The 22464-nt window shown below is 44.1% G+C and overlaps 1 protein-coding gene across 1 annotated transcript in view; it reads left to right on the top strand.

Moving 5' to 3' along the window:
- The first annotated feature begins 3671 nt into the window (after window positions 1–3671).
- Window positions 3672–22464, top strand: part of LOC147718778 (SH3 domain-binding glutamic acid-rich-like protein 3) — a 45953-nt gene continuing 27160 nt past the window's right edge. The window contains exons 1-2 of the mRNA XM_086966780.1: window positions 3672–3734; window positions 4255–4422. Of these exons, the coding sequence (XP_086822906.1) occupies window positions 3672–3734; window positions 4255–4422 (231 nt within the window). The remainder of the gene's footprint in view (window positions 3735–4254; window positions 4423–22464) is intronic.

Here is a 22464-nt window from a genome sequence, read left to right as displayed (position 1 = left end):
CGGGAAAATGAAGATGATTAATAGAGTGAAGAGTTTCTTCAGAAAAGATAAACTGATTATAACTAGAGAAGGAATTCCTATCCACCTCAGAGGATGCCTGCTTCTTTTATTATGTTGGAATGTGGTTATCATACGTGTATATGGTTAGAGAATTGGGTGGGATACACGGAAGATGATGGTGTTTTGGCTTTCCAAGAGCATGGTCCATTTAGGGGCCGATTCCGATCCGGTAAAAAGCGCTCCGAATAGCCGTTCAGAGTGTTTTTCCCGTACGAATCGTACCCTGCAATGTCCCCCGTACGTACGACGAAGTACGATTTGTACCAGGAGCTGGACTCCGTACGAATCGTAAAGAGACCGTACAACTCTAATCTCCGTACAAGTCTCACTCGGAACCCGATGTACGCGACATCTGTACGGTTCGCGGCTGTTTTTTCCAACCCAGCAAGTACGATTCATGTCGGGTATGCACCGTACAACCCTTTTTCTACGGGAGCTGAAAACAGCCATAAAAGCAGAGTTCGCCCCAAAACAGGTACGGAACGGCCCACCCCGGGTACGGCGCGTACCCCCCATGATCGCAGGGGTACGTGCCGTAACCCTGCGATCATGGGGGGTACGAGCCATACGGAGTGTATGTGTTTGTGCGCTTTTCCGTACGAATCTCCCTTACCTGACGTGGACCGTACAACTCGCGTCCTGATACCCCGGTCTGGATTGTACTTGTCGGGTCGTACGCCATGTGTACAAGTCGTACAGAGACGGCTCCGGATGCGAGTCATACGGACGGTAATTTTACCAGATCGGAATCGGGCCCTTAATGTAAGGATTTTGGAGAATTTCAGAGGGCAAATGAATTCCCTAGAACCAAATCCTAGACGTACCGTATGAAGCGTTAGAGGAATGGGAACATGAAGTGTACAAACGAGAGAAATACAGGCAAGGTGGGATGATCAAATGAAAAGCTGGAGGAGAGCTGTAAAAGCGGATGGTTTGTGCCCAGTTTCAGTTGCTGAGGAATCAACTGGAGGCAAATGAAAAGAGAAAAAGAAAAATGTAGAGACATTAGGATTAAATTTTGACCCGAGTGAATCCGATGATGAATTGTTAGATGCCATTTTGACTAAAAGACCTCCACCATCTCAGGAAAACTCAAGTGAATATGTTTCAAATGCACCATTAATGGGAACACCACTAATTCCGCAGGTTCCAGAAGTTCCAGTGGTTACTAGGGTAGTACAAGAGAGTGAAATAGATATGTTGACTAAGGCTAAAGAAGAGTTGATTCAGAAAATTAATCAATTGAGTCTGAATGCGGAAGCATTGACAGTGCTGGTAACAATTGGTCCCATACTTCCATTGTATGGAGGTAATCAGAATATATCGAGAGTACATGCGTTGACAGACCCAACAAATAGTGTCAGGAATGAGGTAGTAATAGTAGCTGATCAGGCTGAACAAGCTGAAACAAATAATTCATTGATTGATCTTCCAGTTTGTGAGTTGAGTTATTGTTGTTGTCTCCCATACTTTAAGCTTCATTTTTGAGATGTGTTTATTATTTCCTTTTTCTCTGTAAAGGAGGAAGATTAACTTGTAAATGTATTTTGTCTCTGAAACCATTGTCTCTATGCCCATCCACATTTGCATTTATTCATTTTGATATGAGTTTGACACTGTTTGCATTGATAAATGTTCTCTCGATCTGTGATTAATGCATTATTGCGAACCTGTACATGTTGAGCTCAATATCTTCACATTATTAGGTGATAAACATTGTTAACCTTACATCAAATTTGTGGTTAGATAGATAGATAGATAGATAGATAGATAGATAGATAGATAGATAGATAGATAGATAGATAGATAGATAGATAGATAGATAGATAGATAGATAGATAGATAGATAGATAGATAGATAGATAGATAGATAGATAGATAGATAGATAGATAGATAGATAGATAGATAGATAGATAGATAGATAGATAGATAGATAGATTGATTTGGGCGAAAAGATGCCGGGGTTCAGAAAATACTAAGTAACAAAAAAATGTTTGAATGCATGAGTGGAGAACCAGAAGTTTATTAATTTGAGCAGCGAATTAGTCACTGGGTGGAGATGAGCTTGCTGGTTTGATTAAGGGGATTAAGTGATTGAGGGACATAGTCGAGAGGAATGAAATCTTGAAGGAAGGGCGTCTCACATTTTTAGATAGAATGTGATTGTATTTTTTTCATTTCTAATATTTAAGCTGACAGTGCCCCAGTGTGAACGAGTATAACTTGAGATTGCCCAGGGTAAAATACAAATTGGAATATTAGTATATAGCATTTATAGCCTAAAAAGTGCAGATTCAAAGTGTATAATCTAAACATTTCTGTGTGAGTCAACAAGGATCAACCCCATTTTAGATTACGTATTATGCTTGCCACGTATTTGCTCCAAATGTGTCCCATCTTTTATAGTCCATGTTCAAAATGCATTTACATCCTTTCCTCCAACTCCTATCTGCGAGCATCAAAAGTAGTGAATCCAGCTAGTCCTTGCACTATATGCCTAGGTACACGTAGAAGATCACTTTAGGTGACGCGGCAAAATACACTCTAGTACAATGTGCCTACATGTACAAGCCTCATCCTCTAGAACAGTATTCAAGGCCGCCCCCCTTCCTAAACAAAGAGCATCAGTTCGATGAGTTTAGGAAAAGGCTTCTAATTCAGACTGCGTTCCTTCACTTAAAACTGTGCGTTCTGAATATATTATTGCAAAAACAACAAGTGATGGACCGAATGTGGATCAATGTCACACATTCCCCCAGTCAAAAGATCTGGGCCCAAATCCATCGTTTTTTTGCACTCCACACCACCCTGGGTTAGACAATGGCGATATGCAAATCAGCTCTGACCCTGTTGCCCCATGGGAACAGTCCAGTCCGAACTACAAAAGCCATGTCCTTCCCAGAACGGAATCAAGCATCCGAGGACCGGACCGGTTTCGAGGTAACACCTCTCATCAGCCCGGCTAGCTTGACTCCAAGTGGTGTGGAGTGCCTGGGACCCACGTCTGGGCATCCCCAGCGCACTTAGGGCAGCAATTGCAAAAACAACAAGTGATGGACCGAATGTGGATCAATGTCACACATTCCCCCAGTCAAAAGATCTGGGCCCAAATCCATCGTCCTATCTGCGAGCATCAAAAGTAGTGAATCCAGCTAGTCCTTGCACTATATGCCTAGGTACACGTAGAAGATCACTTTAGGTGACGCGGCAAAATACACTCTAGTACAATGTGCCTACATGTACAAGCCTCATCCTCTAGAACAGTATTCAAGGCCGCCCCCCTCCCTAAACAAAGAGCATCAGTTCGATGAGTTTAGGAAAAGGCTTCTAATTCAGACTGCGTTCCTTCACTTAAAACTGTGCGTTCTGAATATATTATGACATATGCAGATTGCCAAGAATGTTGCACACATAGAACATAACACGTAGCTTAGCAACCAGCATATGTTCCTGCGTCCTACAAACGGAAGTACAAAGCGGATTCCTCGTCCATTGCTGTATTTTGGTTTCGTTTCAGCTTGACTTAGTATAATTGTACTGGGCCCGGGCAGGCTGAAGAGCAGCAAGCACCTTGTAAAGCGGAAGTGTCGAAATAGAACTGTCATCTGCCATGTCTCCAAACAATCCCACGAGCATAAAGGTTTACTATACCAGTGTCTCTGGCTCCCGGGAGGTAGGTAAAACCTACATCAAATCAATTCATGAGGTGTGTAACCTTTTGAAACAAATGTGTGGCAAGGATGTATGACTCAAGTATGTCATGATTATATTGTTCCTATGGGAAATTATATTAACAATTTTGTATATGTTCGCAAACTGAAAAAATTGTTCTTATGCAAAGTGGTTTAGAGTTGTTTGTAAAAAGTCATACACGCATTTTCTGATGATGTGAAACTGGAGTTTTCCAGCCCTCTCAATGGAGCATCTTCAACACAGTCATTCAGAAATGTTTTTATGAACGTGAGGTTAGGGCAGCTGTCTAACACATCCATAGCCTAGGTTGGACAGATCCATGTCATGATAATCAGAAATCCACATACAAGAAATTTAAAAAACACTAATCTAAATAGATCTCAGTTACTTGGTGAGTGGTTGCCCTAATGGTCCAGAATGGATCCGCCTCCAGGACTTATGCGGTGCATCCTTGATGACAAATGATGACTAACGCAAGGGCTTTTGCTTGATTCACCCAGGTGAAGAAGAGGCAGTTCGAAGTTACTCACCTTCTAGATGCTAATCAAGTAGAATATGAGCTAATAGATATATCTATCAGTGAAAACCTTCTTCAAGAGATGCGGCAGAAGAGCGGAAATCCAAGTGCCGTACCACCGCAGATATTCAATGGCGATGACTACTGTGGGGTAAGAGAAAATATCAGGTGATGGTAAATGTTTCCCTTTTTGGCAATGGGGCTTTGCCTTTCACAGTGTATTAGCTGGTTGAGCATGCATGTCAATCTGTGACAAATAAGTGATGCAGGCATTAGTGAAATCATGCAGTACAAACCCGATCACAGCTAGCACTATGTCAAAGTGGGGCAATATCCAGTAACTGCACTAGGCCTGCCTGGCAGCAGCACTCCGGTAGGAGAGGGGAAAATTCAGTGGATGCAGATGTCTGTCTTTTCCATTTCCCCTCCAAAAAAGAAGCGAGGTTCTAGGTAAGTAAATTCCTTCTTTATTTGTATATATTAAGAAGAGAAGAAGGAATAAACAACCAGCAACAACATCAGATCCAGCTGTTCTATTCAACCTGCCCTTCACAATCTAATTTCATTTGCTTCACAGAACCTTCCCCATAGCCATGTATTCCACCAGCAGCACTAACTAACTATAAATATGCAAAAGAAGAAGCCCCAACCCACCTCCCCTTTATACACATTCCCAATAATAAAGCAATAGCATAATAAAATGCAAAATACCATGGATGACCATAACTACAAATGCCACTTAATGATAATTGACATTCAAAACCAAATCTTGACATTTGGCAGGCAAATTGTTCTTCCTATGAGAGACTCGCACACCACTGACTCCTCCAATTGTTTCCTAAATTTCCCTCTCTCTCCATCCATACTTTACGCTTTGGCTCTATTCAATTGTTCCTTTCCTTTCTCTCTCACTCCATCGGTACTTTGGGGCCCAATAGGATGGCGGGTGGATTGCCACCGCCAGCCTTGCGGGGGCAATCTGCCCGCCATCCGCACCTAAATTCCCCCCGCCATATTAGTATAGCGAGGGGACCGCGGCGGACGGAAAGACAGTCCTCCGCTTTTCTGCCCCGGTCGCCTTGCGGCCCGGCCGCAAGGCGACCGGGGCAGAAAAGGATTAATATGGTGGCAGTGTCTATTAGACACCTCCAGCCATATTACAATGGGCTGTTTCAGATGCCTATCCGTGGCGGCGATGCAGAGAGGTGGGGGGTGCACATGGGGGTACCTGTGGTACCCCCCAGCATTTGCATACACGAAGCAGCAGGCACCGCGCGGTGCCTGCCGCTTTGTGAATGCAAATGCATACATTCATTTTTCGCATTGTGGCGGGCGGTGCAGAGAGCACCGCCCGCCACAATGTTAAAAATGCAGGATGCGCCCGCCACTGTGGCGGGTGCATCCTAATACCCCCCACGGGACCCCCGCCATTATGGCGGGCGGTCCCGAATTCCGATAGGATGGCGGGCGGACTAAGACCTCCCGTCATCCTAATGACCCCCTCTGTTCGCACCAGTAATCCCATGAACAATAGAAATGGTATAATTGCTCCATTTCTCATCATCCAAGTTGACCTTTTATTTCTCACCTCCATCATTCTTTTGAGAGAAGAAAATTTGGACTTACCCTTTGGTAGAACTTGTGATACTTTTAACCTCAAGCAATCACCAACAGACACCGTAACACTTCTGTTTTTGCCAACATACTTGGCTTTATTCTTATTTTCCCTTGGTGTAAAAATATTTTAGAGCACAGCCTATCGCTAGTGGGCTGCTTTTATTCGTTTTTTAACAGGTTTAAGACAGTATTAATTATGTTTGTATATCCCTGCTGTGATTCGTATTTCCTGTGTGCTCAGTGGATGGTCTCTGTACAAAAAGATGAAATTGAGCCAACTCAAATTTTTTAGTCACAAGTGTTTACTATCTTTTTTATTAATGCTTGCACTTTCATGGCCCTAGTGGCCGAAATAAAGGTATAATGGATGGATGGATATTTTTACCCTCGCGTAATCACCAACAAAAACCTTAACACTTCTGTTTTTGCCAACATAATACTTGCCTTGAGCATGCAATCACGAATCAGCCACATTTTATCGGGTTAGTTTTTGGAACGGAAAAGTCTCCTGTCCAAGCTCTAAACAATTTGGAAGAAGGAACCCTACCTCTAAGTGACGCAAAGTTAATACTTGGGAGTAGTTTTTATAGCCCTAAGAAGTTGTATTAGCTCCAGAACACAACCTAACCCATTGGTCTTAGTAAGTTGCAGTTTGTATTTGAGGACTCTAATAAACCGTTCAACTAGACCATTACTCCTAGGATGGTATAACGAGGTTTTTGGAATGCTTCAAACCTAAATGGTTAAAAAAAAGTAAACTGCGAGGACGTGAACTGACTACCATTGTCAGTGAAAATTGCATCTGGACTTCTCTCTCCAGCAAAAATTGGCCTGCCTGCCTGCCTCGAGCAGAGAAGACCATCGAGGAGGAGCAGGACATCGCACTTAACAGGAGATTTTCCCCCATGATGATTGAGCCACATGCCAATGCTGCGACAGAATGCGTGGACTGTCTGTGGAGATTTCCGGGAGACTGAAGATTGAGGTGACGCATCTCTGGGGCCCGATGAATGTCCCGGATCAAGAGGTATGCTGATTCCGGGAGAGCCCTTGGCGGAGAGCTACATCGCCCAACTGGTGTGTGGAAGGGAGGAGCTTGAGTTGCCGGGCGTTGGAGATGGTCATGCCTGAGGTGAGACACCCATGCTTGTGGCTCACTGTCTGAGACTGTGTGCATCCCTGCCCCCCTGTGTGTGCGGGGCCATTTTGCAGCGACACTGCTTCCCTGGTGAGCAAGGGGACTGGTACTGGGCTGGGGCCATGGGAGGCACAATCTCAGGCCCCGGCTTCTGTCTGAGAGGCCCGCAGCATTGAGCATTTTGAAGCTCTGCCGCAGACTCATCCTGCTGCGGTGTGAGGACTATGGGCCTTGGGTAGTTACAATTTTCCCTCTGACAAGTCTTTGGGGTGATTTATGACATGGACCCTCTTCTGCTCTTGTGTTGCTGTGCATTTCATTCGTAACCAGGACTTTGGTTACAGCGGAGGAGGAGGGGGTAACTAGGTTTGTACTAGCCCCCAGCCACTTTTGTCTTTGATACCCTTCCACTTGTCCTTATAATGTAATAGGGAAAAAAGGTAGGAGGTCCTTTGAATCTACCTACCCCTTCTCCAACTTCAACATCATTTGATAGAATGTTACAGAGGGCGGTAAAGGTTATCAGCAATAAAATTGACCTGATGGAGAGAAGGCTCTCCCTTAGTTTAATCAATATGGAGTCACCACCAGGCCACTCACCTGGAGTTCCAGCCCCGGGTCCACTTGCTGCAGGGCCATTAGATTCCATGGCCCAAACACTACCTGTGGTTAGGAAGAAGCCTGCCTTAAGTTCCACGTCAGTCCTCAAACAGTTGGCCAAAACTGGATGAAAGGGAATTTCATCCCCTCTGCCAATCCATGCACCAATTTTTTATTCTGACCACCCCTATCTCCCCGATGCAGAAGGGGGCTCAATTGACTTGTTGAATAAATTACCTGTGGGGGTGTTTTCATTGGAGGACAGCCTAATGAAGATCAAGGAATTTTAATTCAGGTGGCATTTTCACCAGTTATTGCAGTGTTGGACACTATAGAACATATTCTTCTGGCACCCAGTGGTTTAGAGGTGCTTGATAACTTGAACTCTACTGTAGTACCGGCTCTTAAATCCATCAAGGTGGTGGGCACAAGGATGGTTGATAATGCCCCCTGCTCATTTCCACTAATACCACTTTGTTTAACAGCCAAGGTCCCATATCTTACCAATAATTCTGTAGACTCTCAAATAATGAGTGATGGTTGTACTTATAACTTAAGTAGACAATGTCAAAAGTAGCGTTTCAGATCCACCACAAGCGGGGGAAAGGACCTATGGAGAGCCCAGTCCAAACAATCGAGCAGCCTGTGATTAATCTTCCTCCACATGCTTGCTCCTAGGTGGTAGTTTTTATTAGGAGTTCCTCAATTACGAAGGAAGCAGCGGGAGACTCATGAGAATTTACTCAATAAGACTCTGCACTGGTTGATCCGGAATAGAAACTTCCCCCTTAACTTGAAAAGTAATATTCTTTTGACTAGAACAGTGGGGTTGATTGGCTCCGGGCCGTGGATCAGCAAGGTGACTGTATGGTTGTAAATTTCAAACCCCCCGTTTGGTTAAGTATCTAATTTTTGGGCAAGTAGGAAGATGTTTGGTTGCCAACAATATTCTTCCACTTCCCCTGGGCGTTTTTATGAACGAAGGGGAATATTATCAAGCAGGGCGTTAAAATTATCGCCGTTTTAGTGGCAGAAAACTGCCGCTAAAGTGGCAATAATAGGCTTGATAATATGCCCTGGAGAATTCCAATAGAAGCCCATGTTCACACCAGAACATGGGTTTCTATTGGAATTCACAATGCCATATTATCAAGCCCATTATCGCCGCTTTAGCAGCAGTTTTCTGCCGCTAAAACAGCAATAATTTTTAACGCCCTGCTTGATAATATGCCCCTAAATTTGCCCACACCTTGGTTTTTTAAAGTGATCCTGCTGCTGTCTTTAACCCTCCACCTCTTTCACCATTTGGCATTCCAGTACATAATCGCTATGATGTGCTAGTTGATATAGACTGACACGAAGATACAGGGGAGGAGAGCTTAGGATCTGCAGTTGTACAGGATTCTGCGAATTGGACTTTCGATCCCTTTGCCTCTTCCGTTAAACTGATCTCTTAGAACATTGCTGGTCTGCAATCCAAATTTCTAATCCAGAGTGGTGTAATTTCATTGACTCTTATGATATATGTCTGTTCCAAAAGACCTGCTTCACCACTTCGCTTTATCGTCTAGGGTTCGCATATCATAGCTAGATGGGTGTTTCTTCAGGAAGAGGCAGACCCTCAGGGGGTGTCACAATATGAGTTAAAAACACTCTCCATGCTCCTAATAAAGTTAAGTTGGCTTCTCCAGATAAAGTAGACATCAGCTTAATATCTTTTGATTGCATATCCTGTCATGTTTATAATATCTATTGTAGACTGAAGACTGGTAAACCGGAGTCAGTGTGGTTAGTTTTTTAGCTGCACACATAGCTGCACTTCCCTCTCAATTAACAAAAATAGTAGGTGGAGACTTTAATTGTCAGTTTGGACTGTTGGACGCACATCTTAATATGCATTATTTCTAAGAGGACCAAGCATGGTCCATACCCCGATTGACAATCACTACAGCAGTTAGATGGTCCCTCCTGGCAGTCTAGTTAAATTCTTTCACCTTAAATTTAAGCCTCAGGGCATGTAACGGTAAGACCGCTTCAGATAGGGAGGGATGCCAAACATTTAACCAGCTCCAGGGATCTAGAGGCATATTATCAAGGACAGGCGATACATTATCACTGCTTTTATCGGCAGGAAACTGCCGATAAAGCGGCGATAATGGCCTTGATAATATGATCTATGAATTCCAATCGAAGCCCATGTTAGATGTGTTCACATCGAACATGGGCTTCGATTTGAATTCATAGAGCATATTATCAAGGCCATTATCGCCGCTTTATCAGCAGTTTCCTGCCGATAAAAGCGGCGATAATGTATCGCCTGTCCTTGATAATATGCTCCCTAGTCTTTTGGACTACTTCCTTCTGGATGTCCGGCTCTGGCCTGCCCTTATAGACATGACAGTGTTATCTTGCACTGATAGCAACCATAATCCGTAATTGCTAGAGCTGAAATCAATAATGCCTGTAGTTTGACCCGACCATGATGATCTCTTCAATAGAAGGTTGGCCTATCTACTAACAGGTGTGGGGTTAAATGGAGTGCTTTTTTCCTGTCTGAAGAATTAATTGGTAGCATATATAACTGTGTTGTCGGAGGAATAGATGACATTCTGCTATTGTTAGAGCAGTCCCTTCATGTGCTGTGTGACTGGGCTATACTTGTGAATGCCCATTAGCAGCTGTTTTCCTATCAGGAGTTCTTTTATGTAGAATCTTGTCGCTAGGGCAAGAGGCAGAATCCTCCTACTTGGTATCGTCAGCTGTGCAGAACAGCTAGGTTAGCGTTGTCATATGCCATCAAGCAGCAAGAACAATTGAAGGTTCAGGAGGCTCGAAAGGTACGCAAATCTAGTATGTGAGAGGCTTATAGAGACTGGTAAACTAAAAGTGGAAACCCTGCTGGTATCTGTAAAAAGAAGTGACTCCTATTCATTTTGGAATACAGTTGCTACTGGTAGCTCGGAGGGGTGCCCCCGATTGAAAACCATGTACCGATGAATGATTGGGCTGTGCATTTTTCCACTTTGTATTCTCCTTATGAACCCAGAGTATCCCCTGACATTGATTCGTCTATATTTGATAGCAGAACCACTATAGAGACTAGCACTGAGACAATTCCACATGTTATTCTAAGTGACCCTCCTGATTACCAAGTTGTCACTACCAAGGAAGTTTTACTAGCAATCAGTAAGATTGTTCCTCATAAGGCCCTAGGATTGCCAAGGTCCCAGGAGACCTTTGCCTGTGGTGTGAGGTCCCTACTTTTCCCTCGTCTTTATTGCTATAATGAGGGCTGCGGGTTAGATTATTCCTATTTTTAAGAAGGGAGCTCGGGACTTCCCAGCCAATTACAGGCATATATGTTTAATTGATTGTATCCAAAAATTCTTTGCAAGATACGTCCTGAATAGGCTTCAAGAGTGGTATCACCTACACAGATTCTCCCCCCCCCCCCCCCGCTGCAGGCAGGATTTACATACTGTACAAGTACTTCACACGGTATACACTGGAGAAGTGTGGCTCAATGATTTGAGCGGCAGACCCTGATGCAGAGGTCTAGCCCGGGACCAGGGTTCAATTCCCCGCCTCGGCGGGTCTAGGGCTCAAAATTCCATGGACCTGATAATTTTCGCCTCAGTGCCTATGCCAATCATGGAGTCCCACTCTGCAACTCTGGGCAATAGCTTGCTTAATATCCACAACAGCCCCCACAACGCTAAGGATGCCTGGCCTCCACCTTGGGGGTGCCCAGGAGAGGACGCCTCACAGGGAAAGCCAGGATGGGTTCCGCAGCGGTATTCGTACAAGCGCTTTGAGACCCTTGCGGGTGAGTGGTGCGCTATACAAGTACAAGTATCAATTTACATTACACTCAAAATATCGAGTTTTTAATATCGATTTACATTAATATCGAATTAAAAATATAGAATGGACACAATATCGAATGGACAGAATATATACTACAAAAATATCGAATAGAATAGCAGTAATATTGAATTCAAAATATAGAATGGGCAAAATATCGAATGGACAGAATATAGACAACAAAAATATTGAATGGACAGAATATAGACAACAACAATATCGAATTTGAGGTAAGTTATTATAAAATTTTTAATAAAATCCAATTTTTTAAAGTGTTTTTTATGTTAGTATATGTATGAAAAGTGTTGATTTATTTTATAATTTATTTTAATTAATTAATTTTATGGTATTTAATTTTTGCATTATATAATTCTGTAGCGGGTTGTGGGTTTATAGGGCAATAGGGTGGGAAGTAATTAAATTATAATTAATTAAATATGTTAATTTATTTATTGGTACTTATATTGAATTAATTGCTAATCAATTATTAATTGGTAATTAATTAAAATATAATTGGTAATTAATTTTAATTAATTGATTAATTGATAATTATGTTCATTTTATTAATTTCTTTTCTGTAGTGGGTTGTGGGTTTATATGGGAATAGAGTGGGAAGTAATTTAATTATAATTAATTACATTTTTTAATTGATTTATTGGTATTTATTTTGAATTAATTGATATAAAAAAAATTCATCGGTAATTAAATAAAATATAATTGGTAATTTATTTTAATTAATTGATTAATTGATAACTATGTTACTTCACTCCACTTGAAGGTGTGGCGCCCCTTAACCAATGGGACAGTGGCAGGAATCATTTAAACGAGCAGCAAAGTCGCCAGAACATTACTGAAGGCATCTGAGGAAGGCCTATGTCAGGCCGAAATGCATTATGCCCCAATTCAGCTTAAAAAAAGTGTTTCCTCTGGTTTCCCCGCTGTGGCCTCTGCTTCTTCACAGGCGGAAGGAGTTGTTTGGATATTTTGCGCGTTTCCAGATAACGCGCTTCAGAGGTCGCCGTTCCACTAAGAGGCTCCGGGTTCATCTGGATCCTGTTTCGGCAGTCTTTTTTGGGAGCAAGGTATTGCTACATCCCGGAGTTCGCCTCTGAATACTGATGAATCCCTGGGCGGCTGCAGCAGTGGACCGTGACTTCACGGAGGACGGAAATAAGCACTGGCTTTTCTGTCCCTGTCTGTTTGACATCGGTACCAGGGGGCTGGAACGTTTGGGGTCCGGAGGGAGCACTCTGAAAAACGTATTACTGGACATTGACTGTTTGCTCCTCGCAATACTCTGCCACACAACGCGCATTTCCACTCGGAGACACCGACAGCAGCACCTACCTGGCTGATGCATTGTGGGGCCTACAGTTCCAACGAACAGCAGGCAGTGTGACTTCACTCCACTTGAAGGTGTGGCGCCCCTTAACCAATGGGACAGTGGCAGGAATCATTTAAACGAGCAGCAAAGTCGCCAGAACATTACTGAAGGCATCTGAGGAAGGCCTATGTCAGGCCGAAATGCATTATGCCCCAATTCAGCTTGAATAAAGTGTTTCCTCTGGTTTCCCCGCTGTGGCCTCTGCTTCTTCACAGGCGGAAGGAGTTGTTTGAATATTTTGCGCGTTTCCAGATCACGCGCTTCAGAGGTCGCCGTTCCACTAAGAGGCTCCGGGTTCATCTGGATCCTGTTTCGGCAGTCTTTTTTGGGAGCAAGGTATTGCTACATCCCGGAGTTCGCCTCTGAATACTGATGAATCCCTGGGCGGCTGCAGCAGCGGACCGTGACTTCACGGAGGACGGAAATAAGCACTGGCTTTTCTGTCCCTGTCTGTTTGACATCGGTACCAGGGGGTGGAACGTTTGGGGTCCGGAGGGAGCACTCTGAAAAACTTATTACTGGACATTGACTGTTTGCTCCTCGCAACACTCTGCCACACAACGCGCATTTCCACTCGGAGACACCGACAGCAGCACCTACCTGGCTGATGCATTGTGGGGCCTGCAGTTCCAAAGAACAGCAGGCAGTGTGACTTCACTCCACTTGAAGGTGTGGCGCCCCTTAACCAATGGGACAGTGGCAGGAATCATTTAAACGAGCAGCAAAGTCGCCAGAACATTACTGAAGGCATCTGAGGAAGGCCTATGTCAGGCCGAAATGCATTATGCCCCAATTCAGCTGGAATAAAGTGTTTCCTCTGGTTTCCCCGCTGTGGCCTCTGCTTCTTCACAGGCGGAAGGAGTTGTTTGGATATTTTGCGCATTTCCAGATAACGCGCTTCAGAGGTCGCCGTTCCACTAAGAGGCTCCGGGTTCATCTGGATCCGGTTTCGGCAGTCTTTTTTGGGAGCAAGGTATTGCTACATCCCCGAGTTCGCCTCTGAATACTGATGAATCCCTGGGCGGCTGCAGCAGCGAACCGTGACTTCACGGAGGACGGAAATAAGCACTGGCTTTTCTGTCCCTGTCTGTTTGTCATCGGTACCAGGGGGCTGGAACATTTGGGGTCCGGAGGGAGCACTCTGAAAAACGTATTACTGGACATTGACTGTTTGCTCCTCGCAACACTCTGCCACACAACGCGCATTTCCACTCGGAGACACCGACAGCAGCACCTACCTGGCTGATGCATTGTGGGGCCTGCAGTTCCAACGAACAGCAGGCAGTGTGACTTCACTCCACTTGAAGGTGTGGCGCCCCTTAACCAATGGGACAGTGGCAGGAATCATTTAAACGAGCAGCAAAGTCGCCAGAACATTACTGAAGGCATCTGAGGAAGGCCTATGTCAGGCCGAAATGCATTGTGCCCCAATTCAGCTTGAATAAAGTGTTTCCTCTGGTTTCCCCGCTGTGGCCTCTGCTTCTTCACGGGCGGAAGGAGTTGTTTAGATATATATATATATATATATATATATATATATATATATATATATATATATATATATATATTAAAAAATAAAAAAGAAATTTAAGTTACATTAATTATTTATTAATTTTAAGGTTATTTAAGTATTTTAAGTATGTTTAAGTTAATTATATTTATTATTTCATTAATTTACAATTACTTTTAAGACATTTAAAAAATTCGATATTTTGACTAACTACATTTTTACAACGATATTTTTGATTCAATATTTTTGTACTTACCTATTTGGAAATAGGGAGTCGATATTTTTGCATTCTATATTTTTTACTCGATATTTAGGTAAGCCTATATTTGTGTCATCTATATTCTTTCAGTGATCCCTTGACACCAAGTCCTTCAGTTTCAGCTTCATTATTGGAAACATTTCTTATTTGGGTGGGGACGGTTATATGTGGTGTTCGTTGATCTCAGACCAGCTTTTGATGTGATTTCCCGCTCTAAGTTATGGCAGGTTTTTGATGATCTGGGGATGCCACACAAAATTATTATAATTAGGCAACAGCACAAAGGTAACTTCACCCAAGTAAGATGTAGCTAGATGGGAGAATTAACTAAGTCCTACCCTGCCAAGAGAGGGTTAAACAAGGATGTGTCCTTGCGCCAACCCTTTTCTCAATCTTCATTAATGATTTAGCAACGTTTGTAGATCATGATGGACCTGATGCTCTGACTCTTGCAAACATCATGACTTCGGCCCTGATGTTTGCAGATGACACACTCCTTATCTCGAACTCACCCATTGAACTCCAAAAGATCCTGGATAGATTGGACACCTTTTGTAGCTTTTGAGGTTGGACATTAATGTTGCTAAAACCAAATATATGGTTCTCAACCCTTGTAAAACTTCACGCCCCAACAACACCCTTATAGGGTCTCCCTTGGAACGCGTTTGTACTTTTGGGTACTTGGGAGTTACCTTTACTGAACACTTTAATTGGCAAGCCCATATAATAAGGAGAGGGTTAAGGTTAGAGTAAACATCAGGGGGCATTTTAAAGTTACATAAGGGCTCACCCTTTCACCCTATTTCTTCTGCTATTCAAATCTATAATCTTCAAGCATTCGAATCAGCTTTAGAGACATATGAACGTGTCTATCCTAGGGTTGATGGAAAATCATTTTATGCAAGTGTTAACTGGCCTTCCTATAAGTACACCATTGCTCACATTAAAGCAAGATATGAGGCAAAAAAAAATAACAATTGATATTGGGCTAAGGTTTTTACTATATTGGAAGAGACTATGGTCTACTCCCTAGTTAGCAGCTTACCAGGCAGGGTTATTGGAGATAATACTTAGGGTAGGTGCAGATGATGTTTCATGGCTGAAGTATGTAATATTGGTTTAGGTCAGCTTTGGGATCCTCCCTTAGAGGCCTGTGAAATCTCCAAGGCTCAAGTTAAGAATGCTTACCTGCTACACAACATGTGTTTACAGCATAGCCAGACCAATGTTGGATCCATCACCTTGACATTTATCCAACAGAAAGATAGCTACAAGTGAGGGATTGTTTTGGACAGAGTTGAGCTGGCAAATGCAAGGAAATTATTCCTGCAGTTTAGATATGGGCCCTCTCTCTCCACTTTCACAAGCAGATTGGGGGAACGGTGGGGGGATGTAAGGCAAGGACCCATTCTCAGTTATGTCTTTCTTGTTTAGATGCAAATGAAACACTAGAGCATGCTCGATTCTTTTGTTCAGCGTACCAAGGTGCTAGGAGAGAGTACATTTGTCCATCATGTCGCAATCCTGGAATCAGAATGTATAGAGAGGCTCAGAGGAATTTAAACAGTGGCACTTCCCACTGTGTAGTCTTTGCGGTTTCATGATTCTTATTGACCATGTGGAGGGTCAGGCAAAATAATTTAAAAGGAATGTATTACCTAGTGTTGCCAAAGATGGAACTAATTAGATTCATGGTGGAGACTTATTTTTTTAATGATTTTAATAATATAGTTATGTCTTAATGAATTTATATATTTTTATGTTATTTTTAACTACTGCAATTTGTATGGGATATTTTATTGCATGAACTTTGATGGCACAAAATGCCGAATAAAGTGTGTTGTCTTTTCTTGACTCGAAAAATACAAATATTTTAAACTAGTAGCTGTTTGTACAATTTAACTTCTGGCCATCGACTGAAAAAATCCATGACTATAATACCATACTCTTAAATATTTCAACATACCACAATAGGCTTAATAATGTCCATGGCCCACTTATTCGAAGCTTTATTGGGAACAGCAATAACCTCAACAGTATTTATTTATTTACTTATTTATTTATTTATTTATTTAGGAGTTTTATATAGCACTGGCCAGACCTGAGGGTGTCGGCGCACTTTAAAACAGTTATAATGCAGGAATCCCAAACTAAGGCATAGGTATATATGTTGGGTCAGAAGTCCCCGTGTGAAGTGCAACATTGAGACATTGAAATCCTGAGAACCTCGCAGAGTGCGCGTTGTCTAGGGCGGAATCATTTTCCGGGAGGGTGCGAGCGGGGAGGAGCGTTGGGGCGCTTGGAGGAAGCAGATTTTGGTGACACAGTGTCATGGTGCTGCAGAATGCAGGCATGTGCCAGTTAGCAATGGTTAACTGTTCGGGAATGCACGGTTGAGGAAGAGGTCTTTTAGGAGTTTTTAAAATTTTATAAACAATGGGATGGTCCTAATATCTGCTGGGATGAGGTTCCAGATTTTGGGTGCGTTTCCAGCGAAGGATCGTGCAGTGTTTTTTTGTTTGCATGTTTTCATCGGGATGAGCAGTTGGGAGGTAGAGCTCCTGAGGTTCCTTGTCTGGCCGACCTTTTTGAGTTTGGAGGCCAGGTAGTCAGGTTTCCCTGTGTGGAGGGTTTTGTGCGTGAGGCAGGCAGTTCTGAAGCTGACAGGCAGCTCTAATGGGAGCCATTTTAGTTCTTTGAGTGCGGGTGCAATGTGCTCAAATTTCCTGACTCAGGTGACCATTCTGGCTGCTGCATTTAGAGTTGTTTTGAGGGGGGCTAGGTGGGATTTTGCTATACCGGTGAGGATAGCATTTCCATAGTCGAGTTTACATATCACCAGGGATTGGGTGGCTTGTTTGAGGTCTTTGGGCTGGATGAAGGGTTTTATTTTGTGAAGAAACTTCAGATTGAGGAAGGCACTCTTCACGGAGTTCTTGCTGTGTCTGCCTATGGCAAGTTTGGGGTCTAGGGTGATTCCTAATGATTTTATGGAGTTGGCCGGAGTGAGATTACCATTGAGAGCATCGATTGCTCTAAGTCATTCCATGCATTGGGGGTTTTCTTTTTAGTTGGAGATGAGGAGGATTTTAGTTTCGTCTTGGTTGAGTTTGAGGTGGTTCATTGATAACCAATGTTGGACTACTTTGAGAGTGGTATTTAGTCTCTGAATATCTTCAAAGGAGAAGGTTTCCAGATAGATCTGGATGTCATCTGCAAAGAGGTGGGAGGTGATGTAAGCTTTTTTGAGTGGGGAGGTGAGGGGTTCCATATAAATGTTGAACAGTTGAGGGGAGATCACTGATCCTTGGGGGACGCCTCTGTTGACGGGGTGTGAGTCAGACATGAAGGTTTTGATTTTTATCCTTTTGGAGCGGTTGTGTAAGAAGGAGGAGAACCATTGTATGACCACCTCGTCTACACCTACCCTGTTTTGAAAAGCCTTGATGAGTAGATTGTGATCCACCGTGTCAAAGGCTGCCGATAAGTCCAGGAGGATGAGTAGGCAGCATTTGTCAGTATCTAGAGACAATGTTAAGGATTGCGGTCTCGGTGCTACAGCCTTTTCTGAATCCCGGGGGGTTGGGATCTAGAAGGTTGATAATGGCCATGTGCTGAGTCAGTTGTAGAAGAATGCACTTTTCAAGGATTTTGGCAAGGAGGGGGAGATTGTAGACGGGTCTAAAATTGTTCAGATTATTGGTGGCATACCTGTTTTTTTCGGGAGTGGTGTAACATGGCCAACTTTGAGGCAGTTAGATATGACGCTGGTTCTCAAGGAACTGTTTATGATCTTGCACCAGAATGGAGCTATGAAGAGTTTCAGCTTTTTTGTCAATATGGTGGGTATAGGATCTAGTGCGTGAGATGCAGGTTTAGAGAATCTTAGTTTCGGTTATGGGGTTGAAGGATTTCCAGGCTTTCATGGGGTGCTTGCGTGTGCTGGCTTCGGTTTCTGGGGGTGGGCTTGTGCATGAGGGGTTGGGGTTGATGTCTGGAAAGAGCTCAATCTTGGTGACTTTGTCTTTAAAGAATTTGGCGAAGTTGTCGCACAGGTATTTGGTTGCCTTACCTGGGTTAACGGAGGGCTAGGATGTTTGTTGTCTGATGATGTTGAATAGTTCTTTGGGTCTGATTTTCGCGTTGGCCAGGGTGGTGCAGAAGAAGGTGGTTTTTTCGTTGTTAAGGTATTTTTTGTATTTCCTTTGGGTTGCTTTGAGCTGCTCGTGGAGGCTTGTAGAGGGGTCGTTCCTCCATAGTCGTTCTGCAGCTCTTAGTTGTCTTCTTTCAGCGTTGATGTCTGAGTTGAACCAGGATCTGGATGGAATGTTCCTAGTTTTTTTTAGTTTCCGGGGGCTAATTGATCTATGATGGAAGTCATAGTAAAGTTATAGTGAGTGGTGAGTGCGGTTGTAAAGAGATCATCAGTGGCTGTAGGCAGGAGTGAGAATACCCTTTTTTCAAAGTCAGCCATGGAGATCTGTCTAAGATTTCTCATCCATTTGGGGGGTCTTGGGTGGGGGTTCATATGTGATTGGTTGAGTGATGTAGAATAGGATAAGGTGGTGGTCAGACCAGTCAACAAGTAGGATATAATTGACTGTGACAGTGTCCCGTTGGGAGATGCTGGCAGGGATCGCTCCTTTGCTATGGGCAACTTCTGAACAGTGCTGCGTAAGGTTGTTGCTATGTAGCAGCTCATTTAGGTTCTGGATTACCGAGTTGTTGTTTTCATTCCAGTGTAGGTTCAGGTCTCCCAGAATTAGGTTGTTGGCATCTCGGAGTGAGCAATGAGCAATGAGGTGGGACAAATGTTCTGTGAATGCGGTGGTGTTTCCTGGAGGATGGTATAGGAGATTCCACTGGAATGTCTTGTTGTCGCTTGTGTTGATGTTGGCAGAAAGGCATTCACAGGTGTTATAGTTAAAGGTGTCAATTTCTGTCCCAGATATAGTGTTCTTGTGAATGATTTCTATACCTCTACCTTTTTGGTCTGGTCGATCTTTGTTGATGTTTACAAAGCCTGGTGGCACAAGAGTGTCCTTGATTGGTGTCGAGCATTCGTTTAGCCACATCTCAGTGATGAAGGCTATGTCTATGTCATGGTTGAGGATGGATTCTGCTAGCTCTGTTGCATGTTTAGTGGCTGATCTGCAGTTTATGAACATGCAGTTGGTGGTTTGTGCCTCTTTGTTGGGGTTCTTCTTAAGGGGGCCCTGAGGATGTTGGTAAGGGAGGTTGGGGGTCTAGGGTGTTTAGGACGGGAGTCCGGTGATCACCTGGATTTTGGATAGAGGGGTCGCGGTTGATGGGGTGTCGTATGAGGAGGCAAGATCTGTTGCTTGACTCGCGACAAAGCTATTCTAGTACTGCGGGTATGTTCTAGATTCCGATTTTGATTGGAGAGGGGGGTTGGGAGCCCCCTACGATGGGGAGCGATTGGTGAGTGGGGTTGTTGACGATGGGCGTGTTGTGGGGATTTTGGTGTGGTTTACGAATCAAGGCGAGGTTGGTTAGGATTTTGTTGAAGTCCTAGATTACAATAGCTAGCTGGCTTTCAAGCAGGGTGAGATGCTGACCCGTCTCTTATGGGGTGGTGGCAGGGTGGTGCTGAATGGGGTCCTCCTGAGTGGGGGGTGTCCTGACTCTGCTGTCTTGACGCCTAGTTGATATTGTGTTGTCCGTGTGGTCCTTTAGCGGGGCTAAGGGGGCAGCGCGTTGAGGGTCAAGGTGTGGCTGCCGCCTTCTTATGAGTGTGGGTTTAGGGAAGTAGATGGGAGTTGTGGACTGTATGTTGCTGTCTATCATAGTACTTTGAGGGGGTAGTAGGTGGGGATGGTCGAGGAGACGGTCGGTTGGGGGGGAGCCGTGTTCTTGGTGGCAGCTGTGAGGGTGATGTCACGTGCCGGAAGGCTAGTGTTCTTAATGGGGGGGCGTGTGAGTGGTTGGGGTGCTCTGCTGCAGAGTCTAGGTTGTCGTTGTTAGCTTGGATTAAGACTGTGCCGATGGGGCAGATGGTCACAAAAGTATTCCCCCTCTTCCTCTAGCGGTTGGGGGTAGAGATCGTTAGTTTACAGCTATGAGGTGTATTCTTCGTTTTGGAAATGTGTAGTTGTGATCAGATGATAGAGTTCCACTCTTCGGGTCTTTCAGTGTGAAAAATTAGATCCATTTTAATCTGGACTTTGGAGGAGCAGTGATATATGTCCGCGAATAGTGATTCTGGGTGCTGTCTAATCAGTTTGTGTTTGAGGTTTTCTGGCGCTTTGGGTGAGAGGTTGGCGGGAAGCTGATCGCGTAGGTGTTTGGGCCATGCAGTTTTAGGTAGTTTGAAGTGGTCAGGATTTGGTGGTTTGGCATGACAGAAGGCATATTGTCTATATTGGATGGGGGCTGGCTCCCAATTAGTGAGCGGCGGGTCTGGGTGGCCAGTGAAGTAGGTCGGAGGTTAGCCCTGGGCAGCCATTGGAGGTTACGCTGTAGAGCTTGTCAGTAGTAATGTGATAGCTTATTTATAGTTCTTGTGGTTTCTGTTAGATTAAGTAAGGTCTACGGTTGTCAGTACTCATGCCAGTCAAATGTAGTTCTCTGGTGCAGTTTCCGGGGGTTAGATCTTGGCAGCCATCAAGGCCAAGGGGGCACACAGCTTTGGAATGGGGTGCGCTGCGGAGCTCGTTGGTGGCTCGCTGTTAGCTTTAAATGCTTTCCCAGTGCTTGCTTATTAAATAGTTTGGTCCTGTCCCGGGTCCTTGGATTATTGGGGCACTCGTGGGTCAAATGCTGCTCCCCGGTTTAAATTCTGGGGGTTAGCTTTTTTGCTGCCATCTAGGGGTCGGGCCATGGGGTCCTAGAGCTTGTAGGAGCAGCAATCACTGTGTTGCCAGGGCCCACATCACTACCTGGCTGCGATTGGAAGGTCGAGCCGGAGGAATAGCGGCGGCACATTTGCCCCTCTTTGGAATGGTGGTGGCTTATCTATGCTGTTTGGTCACCCCGAGGGTTCAGGGCCAAGGACAGCCATCTTATGGTCAGGCACTGGAGGTTCCATTCCGGGGCTCATCTCTATCTTGAGATTTGCTTTCAGATCCTGTTTGGTTCAAGCTTAGGTCCTGGGTCCCGGATTGGAGGGACTTTCGTGGGTCCGGGGCGGATCACCGATGTAGTTATCCTCGAATTAGCACTTGAGGGTAGTCAAGTCGTCATGGCCATGATGTTGTACAGCTTGGGTAAGCGGTGTGTGGTAGCGCTAACAGTAAGTTAACAGTAAGTTGATACTTGTATCTTTTAGCACAAGACATACAATCACGCACAAAATACTCAATACTTTTGTCCAAACCTGGCCACCAAAAATTTTCCCTGATCCTTCTTTTCATAGCACACATCCCTATGGCCCCTAGTGAGCCAAATAAACAACTTGGGAACAGCAATAGCCTCAACAGGACTAGGAACAGTACGTTGATACTTGTATCTTTTGGCACAAGACATGCAATCACGCACAAAATACTCAATACTTTTGTCCAAACCTCGCCACCAAAAATGTTCCCTTATCCTTCTTCTCATATCACACATCCCTATGGCCCCTCGTGAGCCAAAAGCAAAAATTAGTCTTTTATCCAAAGAGGCACAAAACACACATCTGAAGGAAAAAGGAGATTATTAATAGTAGACATTTCTTCAAACACATGCTTGTACTTGTTATCTGACCCATCACACAGCTCCTAGCAAGGCCTTCTTGAAGAATATAATCCCTAACCTCCACCAAATCCTTATCCTGATTAATTGTAGTCAACTATTCATCCTGTGACATGGCACCCTCGGTAT

This window comes from Lissotriton vulgaris, chromosome 4_1, assembly GCF_964263255.1.
Source record: "Lissotriton vulgaris chromosome 4_1, aLisVul1.2, whole genome shotgun sequence".
NCBI lineage: Eukaryota > Metazoa > Chordata > Amphibia > Caudata > Salamandridae > Lissotriton > Lissotriton vulgaris.
The sequence above is the reverse complement of the archived record's forward strand: the minus strand, read 5'-3'. Positions and strand labels throughout refer to the sequence as shown.